This window comes from Culex pipiens, chromosome 1 (assembly GCF_016801865.2).
Source record: "Culex pipiens pallens isolate TS chromosome 1, TS_CPP_V2, whole genome shotgun sequence".
Lineage (NCBI taxonomy): Eukaryota > Metazoa > Arthropoda > Insecta > Diptera > Culicidae > Culex > Culex pipiens.
The window spans coordinates 78,595,637-78,610,175 of record NC_068937.1 but is presented as its reverse complement, the minus strand read 5'-3'; the positions used below and the strand labels follow the sequence as shown (position 1 = coordinate 78,610,175).

General features: G+C 43.6%; 1 protein-coding gene and 1 pseudogene across 1 annotated transcript; one reads left to right on the top strand and one right to left on the bottom strand.

Annotated features, from left to right (window-relative positions):
• LOC128092336 (26S proteasome regulatory subunit 6A-B-like) overlaps window positions 1-2,515 on the top strand; it is a 4,454-nt pseudogene extending 1,939 nt beyond the window's left edge.
• A 378-nt stretch (window positions 2,516-2,893) lies between these two features.
• On the bottom strand, window positions 2,894-8,585 carry LOC120431933 (uncharacterized). The gene is made up of 2 exons (XM_039597072.2): window positions 7,058-8,585; window positions 2,894-7,000 (listed from the first exon to the last, which is right to left on the bottom strand). The coding sequence occupies exons 1-2, from the start codon at window positions 7,277-7,279 to the stop codon at window positions 6,659-6,661; spliced, it is 564 nt and encodes a 187-aa protein (XP_039453006.1). The 5' UTR covers window positions 7,280-8,585; the 3' UTR covers window positions 2,894-6,658.
• Window positions 8,586-14,539: the final 5,954 nt, after the last annotated feature.

Genomic DNA, 14,539 nt, shown 5'->3' with positions numbered 1-14,539 from the left:
CCAATTTGTACCAGCCATATTTAATAATTTCCAAATTTCCTGACTTCCTAATTTCCTAGTTTCCGAATATCCTAATTTCCTTATTTCCTAATTTCCTAGTTTCCATATTTCCAAATTTCCTAATTTCCAGATTTCTTAATTTCCTAAACTCCTAATTTCCTAGTTTCTTAATTTCCTAATATCCTAACATACTAATTTCCTGATTTCCTAATTTCCTAACTTCCAAATTTCTTTACTTCCTAATTTCCTAGTTTCCTGATATCCCAATTTCCCAATTTTCTCACTTCCTAATACCCTAATTTCCTAATTTAATTTTCTAATTTTCTTATTTTCTTTATTTTACTAATTTGCTAATATCATAATTTCCAAATTTCCGAATTCCCTGATTTCTTTATTTCCGTTTTTTTTATTTCCTTATTTCATAATTACATAATTTTTGAATTTCCTTATTTCTTAATTACATAATTTTTTGATTAAAGTTCTTCTAAGAATTTCTAATTTTCTGTTTTTTAAAAGAAATGTTCAATTATTGATTTCTTATTTTTGTTTATAATTGTTGTTAAAAGTTTTTGAATAAACATTTTTAATCTATCTAATATTAACTTTTGAATATTTTTATTTTTTCCTCGAAAGAACCTCAAGCGCGCACACCGTCAATCGCGCTCATACCGAACTGTCAACTTTTCTTGGGGGGGTCACGAAAAGAACACGCAACATTTCTTGACCGCGTTCCTTCCGATCAGCATACCGTACTTAAGCCAAGAAAAAGTTTTTTTGTTGCAAAAAAGGGTGATTTTTGAGTCGCGCAGCATGCTAATCGCCCGGTTGCCACTTTGCTTAAGCAGTGTCTGCGTCTCTTCTGGAAAAAGTCTGTATTAATTATGTTGCTGAATACATCATTTTGTCTCGACAAAGGTTTACACAAACTTTTTACTGAAATATACAACTCATAAGACATTGTTTGCTACGACTAGGGGGACAGCATGCAATTCCATCGTGCACCTAATGTTGGCTTATCAGAACTTTTAAATTCAATTACAGCCCCCCCTTTCTCCTTTATTTTGGAGAGTTGAAAATTGCTGTTCTGGTAAAAACAAAAATTATAAAAAATTAAATGAAAACAAAAAAATAAAAAAATTAAATTTAATAAAAAAAATAAAAAAAACTTTTGAATTCATTTGTAAATACAACCTAAAATACAAGATGAATGTAAGGAAGGCACCAACCACCATGAGGTGGATTAAGTAACGTTTTTACAGCTGTCATCGCAAACGCGCGCACTACTGATTGTTTACAAACAACAAAAAAATCTCTTGAATTTTGCTGTTCTCCGAGGAGTAATCGGGACGGTGGTGGTGTTAGACTACCAGCGGAAGGGCAAGCGCACCGTCATCAAGACTACGACACGACATACGTACTTTTTGCTCGTGATTGTCTTGGTTGTTCCGGAGAAGCTCAAGCCGGGCGATTTGATGAGAGTGAACAAGGACTCGTAAGTCGTACCTCATCCTGGAGACACTTCCAGTCGTGTATGAAGCGCGCGTCAAGGCGATGGAAGTGGAAGAACGGCCCACCGAGCAGTACTCGGACATTGGCGGGTTGGACAAGCAAATTCAGGAACTGATTGAGGCCGTCATGCTGCCGATGACGCACAAGGACATGTCCAAGAACCTGGGAAATTATCCGCCGAAGGGAGTGCAGCACACTTTCGGCTGGCACCTGTGTGGCGCAAACAAAGTCAACCTTCCTGAAGCTGGCCGGCCCGCAGCTGGTACAGCATGTCCATCGGAGACAGTGCCAAGCTCGTCCGAAGCGCGTTTGCACTAGGCAAGGAAAAGTCGCCGGCGATTACTTCATACACGCGTCTTCGCTGCAGACGCATCTAGCTGTTGCATATGCATATGAAACATATTTGGCCTAATTTGATCACCTCACCCCTTATATTGAAGTTCGATGAGAGAAGAACATCGAAGTTCCTTGGATTTTCTTTTGACAAAGAACTTTGTCCTAAGGGCTCTATTCTGGTGAGGTGTCAATCCAGAAAAACGAAAAATGTCGCGCGTTACGAAAATGTTGCATGCTTGGTACTGGGGAAGAGGCCTGCGACGCAACAAGGCACTGTTGCGTCACCATTTCGAGCCATATAAACCCCGCTCGATCAGCCCAAGGAAATCATTCTATCGCTGGACGCCGAGGAGTGAACAACAACCTGGACCTGGAAGCAGATGGCCTGGAGGCCCAGAAGCAATTGGCCGAAAAGCAGCTGGCCTGGAGCAAGGAGCAGTCCAAGCGGAGACAGGCCAGCCGGAATATTCTGGCCACAAGACCCGGAGTGGCCAGAACCCTCAGGGGTGTTCCGATGGAAGGCCATACGAGACTGGACAATATGGGTATCAAACTTCTTGATTTTCAATACTGGTAATGAAAATGGCCATTTTGACAGTATTGGCCACAACCTGGAGTGGCCGGTGCCCTCAGGGAGGTTCTCCCGGGAGGACATTAACAGAACCATACGATTTTGGGCAATATGGGTATCAAACTTCTTGGTTTTCAATACTGGTAATGAAAATGGCCATTTTGACAGTATTGGCCACAACCTGGAGTGGCCGGTGCCCTCAGGGAAGTTCTCCCGGGAGGACATTTACCGAACCATACGATTTTGGGCAATATGGGTATCAAACTTCTTGATTTTCAATACTGGTAATGAAAATGGCCATTTTGACAGTATTGGCCACAACCTGGAGTGGCCGGTGCCCTCAGGGAGGTTCTCCCGGGAGGACATTAACAGAACCATACGATTTTGGGCAATATGGGTATCAAACTTCTTGGTTTTCAATACTGGTAATGAAAATGGCCATTTTGACAGTATTGGCCACAACCTGGAGTGGCCGGTGCCCTCAGGGAAGTTCTCCCGGGAGGACATTTACCGAACCATACGATTTTGGGCAATATGGGTATCAAACTTCTTGATTTTCAATACTGGTAATGAAAATGGCCATTTTGACAGTATTGGCCACAACCTGGAGTGGCCGGTGCCCTCAGGGAGGTTCTCCCGGAAGGACATTTACCGAACCATACGATTATGGGCAATATTGGTATCAAAATTCATGTTTTTCAATACTGGTAATGAAAATGACCATTTTGACAGTATTGGCCACAACCTGGAGTGGCCGGTGCCCTCAGGGAGGTTTACTCGGGAGGACATTTACCGAACCATACGATTTTTGGCAATATGGGTATCAAAATTCATGGGTTTTAATACTGGAAATGATAATGGCCATTTTGACAGTGTAGGCCAGAACCTGGAGTGGCCGGTGCCCTCAGGAAGGTTCTCCCGGGAGGACATTAACAGAACCATACGATTTTGGGCAATATGGGTATCAAACTTCTTGGTTTTCAATACTGGTAATGAAAATGGCCATTTTGACAGTATTGGCCACAACCTGGAGTGGCCGGTGCCCTCAGGGAAGTTCTCCCGGGAGGACATTTACCGAACCATATGATTTTGAGCAATTGTTCAAAGCTCAACTGCGATCGTTGACGATGGAATGAAAATCGTTGGCAAAAATGCTGCCTTCACGACTCCACGGCAAAACAAAACAGCCAATCAGAGAGCAGAAAGATTTTTTGCGTGGGTCAAAGCACGCGCTTGCTTGTTCAAGGCCAACTGCGATCGTTTGACGTTTGACACTTGCAAGCGAAAATTGTTAATATTCGTTCATTTTTTTTAAAATGAAAATTTATGGGGAAGTATTTAAATAAAATTAAATGCCAAGCGTCAAAAGCTTTAAAAATGCACAAAAAGCAGTGCATGAATCATTTGAAACAATAACTCTTTCGTGAATTTTTCGTTGGCGCTGAAAAGCGCCATTTTGTTAAATTGCAGCAAAAGTTGATTCTTGTGGCCATCTCCTCGAGCTTCCATCCAAGTAGGCCTTGTTTTTCTCCTTCGACGTTGTTTTGGCAGCAATCTCACGCACACGCTGGCGTGTTTCTTCTTCTCGGAGCTCGCTCTTGATTTCCTCCAGTCGTTGATTTCTTTCCGCTGCTGCTGCTGCTGCTACGATGTTGTCGGTTCGAACGATGACGATGGAATGAAAATCGTTGGCAAAAATGCTGCCTTCACGACTCCACGGCAAAACAAAACAGCCAATCAGAGAGCGGAAAGATTTTTTGCGTGGGTCAAAGCACGCGCTTGCTTGTTCAAGGCCAACTGCGATCGTTTGACGTTTGACACTTGCAAGCGAAAATTGTTAATATTCGTATGTTTTTTTTTAAAATGAAAATTTTGGGGGAAGTATTTAAATAAAATTAAACGCTAAGCGTCAAAAGCTTTAAAAATGCACAACAAGCAGTGCATAAATCATTTGAAACAATAACTCTTTCGTGAATTTTTCGTTGGCGCTGAAAAGCGCCATTTTGTTAAATTGCAGCAGAAGTTGATTCTTGTGGCAATCTTCTCGAGCGTCCATCCAAGTAGGCCTTGTTTTTCTCCTTCGACGTCGTTTTGGCAGCAATCTCACGCACACGCTGGCGTGTTTCTTCTTCTCGGAGCTCGCTCTTGCTTTCCTCCAGTCGTTGATTTTTTTCCGCTGCTGCTGCTGCTGCTACGATGTTGTCGGTTCGAACGATGACGATGGAATGAAAATCATTGGCAAAAATGCTGCCTTCACGACTCCACGGCAAAACAAAACAGCCAATCAGAGAGCAGAAAGATTTTTTGCGTGGGTCAAAGCACGCGCTTGCTTGTTCAAGGCCAACTGCGATCGATTGACCATTGACACTTGCAAGCGAAAATTGTTAATATTCGTTCATTTTTTTTTAATGAAAATTTTGGGGGAAGTATTTAAATAAAATTAAACGCCAAGCGTCAAAAGCTTTAAAAATGCACAACAAGCAGTGCATAAATCATTTGAAACAATAACTCTTTCGTGAATTTTTCGTTGGCGCTGAAAAGCGCCATTTTGTTAAATTGCAGCAGAAGTTGATTCTTGTGGCCATCTTCTCGAGCGTCCATCCAAGTAGGCCTTGTTTTTCTCCTTCGACGTCGTTTTGGCAGCAATTTCTCGCACACGCTGGCGTGTTTCTTCTTCTCGGAGCTCGCTCTTGATTTCCTCCAGTCGTTGTTTTTTTTCCGCTGCTGCTGCTGCTGCTATGATGTTGTCGGTTCGAACGATGACGATGGAATGAAAATCGTTGGCAAAAATGCTGCCTTTACGACTTCTTATCCCCACCAGTGCATCAAAAAGCGAATGACGTAGGAATGGGATAACCGGCGGAAAGGGGCGGGGCATCCGTCACCATTCTAAGCCAATATAACCCCGCTCGGTCAACCCTGGGAAATCATTCTATCGTTGGACGCCGAGGAGTAAACAACAACCTGGACCTGGAAGCAGATGGCCTGGAGGACCAGAATCAGTTGGCCGAAAAGCAGCTAGCCCGGAGCTAGGAGCAGACCAAGCGGAGGCAGGCCAGCCAGAATAATTGAGAGCCACCGGAATATTCTTGCCACAAGACCCGGAGTGGCCAGATTCCTTAGGGGTGTTCCGATGGAAGGCCATACGAGACTGGACAACATGGGTATCAAACTTCTTGGATTTTGATACTGGTGATGAAAATGGCCAATTTGACAGTATTGGCTACAACCTGGAGTGGCCGGTGCCCTCAGGCGTGTTCTCCCGGGAGGACATTTACCGAACCATACGGTTTTGGGCAATATTGGTATCAAATTTCATGGTTTTTGATATTGGTAATGAAAATGGCAATTTAGAAAAAGTTAACCAAAAGCTGCAGTGGCCGGTGCCCTAAAGGAAAGTTTTCCCGGGAAGACATCTATTGAACCAACGAGTTTTGGCAATATGGGTATCACAACTCATGGTTTACAATACTGGCCATTTCGAAAAAGGTGGCAACAATCTGGAGAGGCCGCTACCTCACGATTGTTCCGATTGGGGGACAAACATCGAATTATAGAGATATCATGGTTTTTTAATACGGAGCTTAAAGAGAAATTAAACGAAAATATAAATCCAATAATGTTTTGATTTTATCTGACGCATAACTCAACAAAATTGCTTAATTTTAAAAGCTTTTCTGCTAAGTTCTTTGTCATACTGGTCATGTGTAACATAACCACCTGCACCTTTTTATTTGTGGTTTCAGCTTTATTTTTTTTTGTATTGTTAAATATGATAAAAAAAACAATAATCATGAGCGTTGCGTTGCGTACGATTGCAATTTATTTGCCGAATTTGTCATTTGTCTGACCATGTGCAGAAGCACCTTAAAGTTGCGTGCGGGACCCTTCTGCTGGAGGATTTTGTAAATATCCACATTATTGGCGCGTTCGCCGTACAGCAGCCAAAATGGTTGCTCCTTACCGTCAAACTGAACCATCCCTTTCCCCTCCGGACACTCCATCAGCTTGTCCAGCTCGATCATGTGGTTATGCTTGTCGATTGATCCCCCGAATGTGGCCAACATTCCCTACGCGGCAATCTTCAGCTTCACGCGACAATCTCGCAGCTTGCACTGAACACAATGCCACAGCGAACTCCCGTCCAACAAGACCAACCGAAGATCGAACGGATATTCCTCAAAGACAACCTCAACCGCCTCAACCGTTTCATCCAGCACGTCAAAGTTACGATCCTCGTGGTCACTTCCAATCCACAGCAGGGTCTGTCTTTAACCCGCCACCGCAATCCCTGCAAATCTTCGTCAATGTGTCCCAGCTGTTGATCTCAACCCCTAAACAATCCCGCACCGTTTGCACCTCATCCGCCACGCTCCCGCCGCTGCCCGGAATCAACTCGACCAACACCGCCCCGCCATCCGCCTTCAAGCAGAATCGGCACACGTCATCGTCTTCCTTGTCCTCCAGCCCGTTCTCTAAGTAACTGTTGCAGTGCAGGGCTCGCGTCCGGAATGCATGCTGCGCGTCGACGCTTTCGGCACAGCCGGCGCAAATTTGCCCCGTCGGATCGACCTCCGGTGAAATCTGGGAAGGCGGAGCGATTAGAAATTAAGCAATATCGAAGATCGGAGGATTACTCACCCCAAGTCCGAGGCAGTCGATGATCTTGTCGGCGGTTTCCGGGACAGAGCGCAGATCCGCACTGGGCTTCTTGCACAGATTGCAGGTGGATTGCAGGGAAGGTTGTTGCGAAGATCGGTTCCGCAGGTGAAAAAAATATATCAAGCTCGAAAAATAAATGTATTGGAGCGGTGACAGTTTGAAAACGAAGGAAACAAACAAGTGACAGTTCTTAACTGTCATTATCCATTCTGAACAAAATTTGGTGCCGAATATCGTGCAGATGAATAATATTTACGATAATTACGGAATATTTACGGAAGTAAATCCAATGCGCTACGGATCAACCATGTGCCCAACCCCGTGGCTATTTGTGTTTACGCATAAAGGGATAGTTCGATTTTGAGTCCTACCCAGTCACGACGTTCTAGCAAGATTCTAGCAGGGTTCTCACAGAGCTGGATATTCTTACAGCATTCTAGCAAAAATGTTCCACCGTTCTAGCAGGATTCTGGCAGAACCAGCTCTGTTAGAATATTTCGTGACTGGGTAAAAGACGGTGTCGAAATCAACACAACTGAATTTGATCTTAATCAGGTAATATATCAGATTAATCTTTGTGATTTTCTTACATTTTTTAGTTTTAGTTCCAGAAATCCTCCTCCTTAATCATGCTTCACGAGAGTTTTATTCGTGTTAATTCATAATTTTTAACACGATCGTACGCTATTTTTTTAAGTGTTACTTACAAGATCAATTGTAGAGCGTCCCTATTTCCCGGGTTTTGAATTTCCCGGGAAACGGGAAAAATATTTTTTGAATCCCGGGATTTCCCAGAATCCCGGGACATTTTTAAAACATGCGTATAATCTATTTTTTCCTAATATTTGTTATGTTTACTAGCATAAAATCATAGAATTAGCTCAATACTGTTAATCGGTGGGAATCTAAACTTCAACAATAAGCAGTTTATTAAAAGCTTGAAATACATTAATTTTTTTTTGTGTTATTTTGTTTTGCTTACGATTTTAAATGAATAAAAAGTGTTAATCCAAAGTGATTCAAATTGAATAAATTTCTTATTGATATAATTCATTTTTTTGTTTATTTATATGAAATGACCACTAGCGTGCCCAGCTCATCGAGGAAGGTGGGGCAATGCTATGGACGTTTTGAAAATTCCGTCATTTATGGACACCCCCTGACAAAAATAAGAAAAATGTTCTGAGGATGGTGGGGCAGTTGCCCCATGTTGCCCCACCCTGTGCACGCTAGTGGAAATGACCACAAAAGCTTGAAAATTTTCTTTAAACTGTATAAATAAACTAGAAACGAAATAAATCATATACCAACCAATCACAAGATCCTCTGTAATTATTAAGTCAAATGTAATTACAAAAGCCGACTCGGTCCTAACCAGGTCCCAGCACCGAAAAGGACCTAATAAAAATAATTTTATGAAAAAAAATATACCAACCAATGTAAATTTTTAGATTAATTTAAAATTTCATATTTTGAACAAAACATATTTTACAAATCATCTTTAAGTCACTACCCACTGAGAATTTTGGCTCGAGTCTCGAGTCGATCTGGCTCGAGATCGAGCCTGAATCGAGTCGAGGCTCGAGCCAAAATTCTCAGTGGGTACTACCAACTGGGGAAAATCAGGGCTACAGTCTGGAGATTTTAGAGCAATATATTTTGAAATCAGTGAACTGATTGTTTTGTTTTGTTGCTGTTCTAACCGAAATCAATTAAAAAATTAAAACATGAAAAAAATTAATTAAATATGATATTTTTTTCAAGTTCGAAAATATGGTGGTTTAGGAAATAAATCTAATTTTCGCGGCGAATTATCTGACACTACGTTTTGCAAACTTATCAAGTCTAATTCTTAGTGTAACAAGTTGTGTTGAACGCGAGGGGGACGTCACTCCACGATAATTCACTAAAACGCACAAAAACGAGCTCGAAAATCATTAAAGGCTACTCATCGTGCCTAGTTTTCCCCTAACGCCACCAAAAAACAAGTTATCGCAAGTTAACGCGCGTTAAAGCGAGTTAAAGCGGTCAGCGTCTGCTCGACTTTTGAACCAAACCAAATCGATCGCAACCTTGCCGTCGAGCAGTTTTTGATCGGGTTTGGCAACTCGGTTTTTGTTTTGGTTCTTTTCCTGCAGTTTTCGAAAAAATAAACAAAGTAATCTGAGAGTTTTTTTTTTGCTAACGTTCGGAAAAGTTTATTCCTACATAAACGAATGTCGGTTTCAGCCCATTTAGTGGGAAATGGAGTCGTCCGGTGTGGTGGCACCGACGGGGAACGAGTTGTGCTACAATCCTCGGAGGGGAGCTTGCAGGCCACGTACGACGCGGACGGGAAGATTGTGTTTGTCTCTTCGAAAGCCGACCGGGCGGGAAAAATGTGGAAAAACGACAAGCCAGAAGACGCCATGGACAAATACGAGGATGAGGAACCTGTGTCGAGGCCGAACGGAACCGAGCGGGCTGAGGTCGAAGAGATAATGGCCAAGAAGCAGCGAGGAGAAGTACGTGCTGCACATCAAGACATCCGGTGGTTCCCCAAATCGGACCATCGGAAGTTTACAACAAACGGACTTGCTTGTGAACCTACTCGGGCCACCGGCAGGCCGTGTGGAACGTGAGTTTTAACAAGTGCGGCGATAAGCTCGTATCGGCCGGGTACGATTGCTACCTCAAGCTGTTGGACACCGAAACGGACAACATCGTATCACGCTTCGTTAAAGATTTCCCCCTGTGTGCGGTGGAAGCGTTGGACTAGACCATTTGGGTGAGTAGATTTAACTGGAAATAATTGGATAAGAAACCTCAAATTTCCTTATATCTTACAGTGGGACTCAACCTTACCCGCAGAATCTGCATCGTCCAGAAGTACGGCCGTCGTCCGGGCGCGGTCAACACGACTGTAAGATTTTTATGAAACACCCTAACTGCTCGACTATTGTGTACCGGTTTAGATGTCAGATGGTTGCCTACCCGCAGGCGTATTTGGCTCTTGACTGTGAAGGCCAAAAGAAAGATATCCCTCAGTCCCTAATATCCACAAATGTTAAGCTTGCTAGACTTTTTTGTATGACTTGCTCTCTTGAGTAAATGTTCTCATTTTACTCTCTCAGTAGCTTAACCAATCAGAAGTCCCGTTCTACGCAAGTCGCACATGATCGTATAAAATTGCGTTCATACAAAGACGAGGTTAACTTACATGTTGGTTCAAAAAGGGAAGCTCTTTCTTTCTGGTGGAGTACTTTGACCTGTGAACAAGTCATTTTTATAAAGTGGAGTGCAAATTAAAAAAAAACGAGAACTTTGTTGAGAGTGCGCTCTTTCTCAACTTTTTTTGAAGTAAGCGCGATCGTTTTGTAATAAAAGTTATGCATTAATTTTGCTTTTGATTTATTTAGTTGATTTTATCAAATGACAAGTGAAATTTGCTGCTGGAATTAAGAATATTTTGGAAACTTGGTATCAGGTAAGACTTTTTATGAGCATTTTGTGGTATAGTGAAAGCTAATTGCGGTTACTGCGTTGATTAGGTGCCCTAGTTAACGTGGGCAAGTTGTCTGGGCTGGAAGCCATTGTGAAGCCCATCGAAATTAGAGGTTAGGCACACCGCGTGCTCGGTCAGCGACGAAACTCGTCCGGAATTGTTCCGGAATCGTCGCTAGCGTCAGGATTCGTTTGGGATCATCCTGTTTCGCTGAGGGTTAAAGCCAGCAGCAAGCCAGGGTTGTGCTATTTACCGGTTGCGGACGCAGCCATTGTGATCTAGTACTTCGGTACGCTAGTGGCGCACACGTCACTTCCAGTGGGTTGTCAGCGGCACCGCTTTACGTCAACACAAAGCCGTACCGCACCGACGAAGTCGGGACGCAAACCTCGTTTAAGCCAAGACGTGCGACACCGAGCCCGTTACACCGCTCGGAAAACTCCACCGACGCCCGGGGACGCCTTTACCCCGATGATCTGTCCACGCACGAGGGCCCATTGACCACTGCCAGGATTCTGGCCATCCCAAACACCCGTTACAAACCTTGAGCACAAACCCTAGGCCGCCCTCCGAGAAGTCTGCACGTGGAAGTAAGCAGCCCGCCGCATGAGACACGTGCGTCAAGAGGTGCGTGAAACCGATCGAGCCAACCGATCGAGCCAACCGAACGAGACAACGAACGTAAGCAGCTACGTGGGATCGCCGTGGGACATCCGGTAGGACCGACGAACAACTACTAAGGTCAGATCTATCTTTGTTTGCATTATATAAACGCCCCTGTTCCCCTGAAAAAACACCAAGATTAATCCCTAGAGTAGCTTGCTAGCTTAAGTCGATTCTTTGCACGTCGCGCCAAACAGTCAGACCTCGTAGAGTCAGGTGTGACGTCACAAAATCTAGGCCAAATTGCAATAAAGGGAATTGCCTGTGTCCAAATCTGAATTGCGAACTCTTCTGAATTGAAATTTCGCCGAATAAAATACTCTTTGACAAATTCAATAAATTTAATTTGTTGTTCGCGTACGAATTTTGACTTTTTACTATATTTATCGACTTCGAGAAAAGTTGTCATCCTAAATTAGTCTTTGGGGTCGTATTTAGTCGGAAGTTAGAATTTCCGCTCTTGGACTAAAGTTCAGTTAACCAAAGTCTCAATCCCTATTCCCATTTTTGCTGCTTCTTTGCCTTTACAGTTAGATTCCGTACAGTCTGGTCATCTCGGTACACTTGGTTGGTCGAATTGGTGTTTCTGATTCTGATAATCTGTTGGCCTGCCCTGAGAAGGGTTGTCTCAAACCGGGTAAATTCAATCGGAGTTAACGGTCCTTTCACTTGGAGAGGTGGCGCTTAAGCCGTTTTACTTGAGGAACAGAAGGGAACGTTACACGACAACCTTCGTCGGCGAAAACCGGAGCATCGTGACGACCTCCGACGACAAAGGCTTGCACGTCTGGGAGTGGGACATTTCGGTAGACATAAAGTACATCGCCGATCCAATGATGCTCACGATACCCGCAGTCACACCTCCCCAAACGGCAAGTGGTTTGCCTGCAAAAGCTACATGTTCCCCGGTTATGCCTGTTCCCCCGACATGAGCAACCTCTAGATTCTCTAGTTCCTACTCCAGCTGGCAGAGGCAGGCCACTTTCACAGCAATCTGACGCTGGACGTGGTGTACAAGATTGTGTTGGAGGTGCACAAGGTAAGACGGAAATAGCTTGAAATCGACGAGACTTATAAATAAAATCCTATTTACAGAAACCCATCGCCTCGTCGGTGTTCCGGTCAACCTGGCTCAGGGGGCTCAGGGAGCTGAGATACCAGTTCTGGGTTTCGGTCGACAGCGTTTGAAGAGCTGAACGACGACAGTTTCACGCTGGAGGAACATCTTTAGACAAGGGGATCAACAAAGATTACCTGCAGATATTACGAAGGATTAGTTGACGGCGAAGCAGTCGAAGAACGTCGCCATTCGGGTTTTTTTTATTAAAAAATATTTATTTAGTTTGCTTTTTGTTTTATTTATTTTTAAATTTAGTCGTTACTCGCATTCCGGTATTGAGCGGAAAATTGATGTAGTAGTTGAAAGATTTATAAATAGCAGTTTTTAACCGCCGCTACGCTTAAGTTCGTTCGCAACTTCCGGCAAAACGCGTTCCACGTTGTTGTGCTTCTTCGTAAGTTCCGGTAGTTGGACCAGTTTTATTTCGCAGCCCAGTGGCTTGAACGTGACTGGATTTTCCGGAAACTGGGGAACTGGTTGATTGGCTATTTCCTGGTTAAACATTTTTGGGTTTTATGACCGCTTTGGGACTGTATCAACTCAGATTGATGAGAACTTCGTCTGGATTGTTCATATTGCGCCATTCCTGAGGATTCTATGGGCGGTTCCTCACGAATCTTTCTATGTTTGTCACACTTTAACGGAACACTCTGCTTTCGCCGTCGATTTTTCGTCGCCTTTGAGACCCAGCTGGCGACTCTGTTTGTGCTGCCAACTTCTCCTTGTGCTCCTTCCTGTGCGTACTCCCACAGACCATTTTGAATTCAACTTCTAGTTCTAGTGTGTCCTCATCAACTTGATCAGTTTCCATCTGTTCCGGCTCGTCCTCTGCCTCCATGGGTTTCCCATTCCTGGCCCGCAGCAACGGCTTGTCAAGCTGTTTGTCGATGTGAAATTGTCTTTTCCGGAAGAAAGTTCTCTTGATCTCCGGCTTTTATCCGACCGCCTGGCATTTGGCGTTTGCAAAAGCTGTTTCAGCAATAAATCCCGCAACAGATTGAAGCTTTTCAACGGAGTTGTAGGTGGTGGCAGGTTCCTTTTCGACGACGGATTGCTTTTTTTATGGCCAGCGACAAAACTCTTCTCTTGTTGTTTACTAAAACAAACTGCTCGACAGAATTGACAACGAGAACTGTCATTTGCTCTTGACAGTTCGAGCTGTCAAAAAAATCGAGCAGTTTGATGTGTGAACGCAAAAAAAGGTAAACCAAAAGGCAAGTTAACGCGGTTAACGCGCGTTAAAGCAAGATAAAGCGGAAAGGTGAAAGTGAACGCTGAAAAGGTTTGAAAAGGAATCTTTAACGCTCGGTCAACGCGGAAGTGACGTCCCCCTCGGTTGAACGCGAGGATAATCGTCACTGAAAAAATATTGTGTCGCTCTGGCACCAAATCGAAACGAGCGATTTCCACTCTCGCCGCACTTTTTCTCTCCGCCTTTTTCTGTCAAGCTTAATAGCATCAGTACTTGCGGGATGCCGTTGGAGTTTTTGGATGATGATGTTGACCATTTCTGCAGGTAAAAATAGTGCATATTTATTTTGTTTTTCATTAAATAAACTAAAAAAGTTGGTTCATCCACCGACAGTGTTGTAAATGAGTGATAGAAAAGCTGTCAATTGATTATCTTTGCACCAAAAATATCCGAGAGTATAGCGGCTGTCACTATAGCTTGTGAGATCTCTTCTTGTGTCTCGTAATTCCCAGCGATATCATTCTCTCTCTATCACTCCTCCCCTTTTACTCGACTAAGCGCTCTCACCATTGAGTCTCTCATTCTCTCCGAAAACTGCAATGATTGAACGCGAGATGGCTATTAGAAGCCGACCACGCATGACGTCCCATAAAACTGCGCTTGCAGAAATTGGTTTTGTGCCGGCTTTTATGGTAAAATGCTGTGAGGGTTGAATAATTGTGCAAGCGGGAATGAAAGAGAAAAGGAAAATGTCAATCGCGAGTGTGTAAACACGAAAACGTGATCGGCTATGTTCGGCACTGAGAGTTTCAATAAGGAGAGAAAAGCAGTTGTATTTGAGGCATAAATATTCAGGCGGGATAATTGTATTTGCTGAGAGCTGATATTTTGATATTTTTAACCAGGGCTGCGGAGTCGGGTCATATTTCAAGCGACTCCGACTCCGACTTTGGCTTTCTGGGATTAGACGACTCTAACTCCGACTCCGGCTCCGGCTTTCAG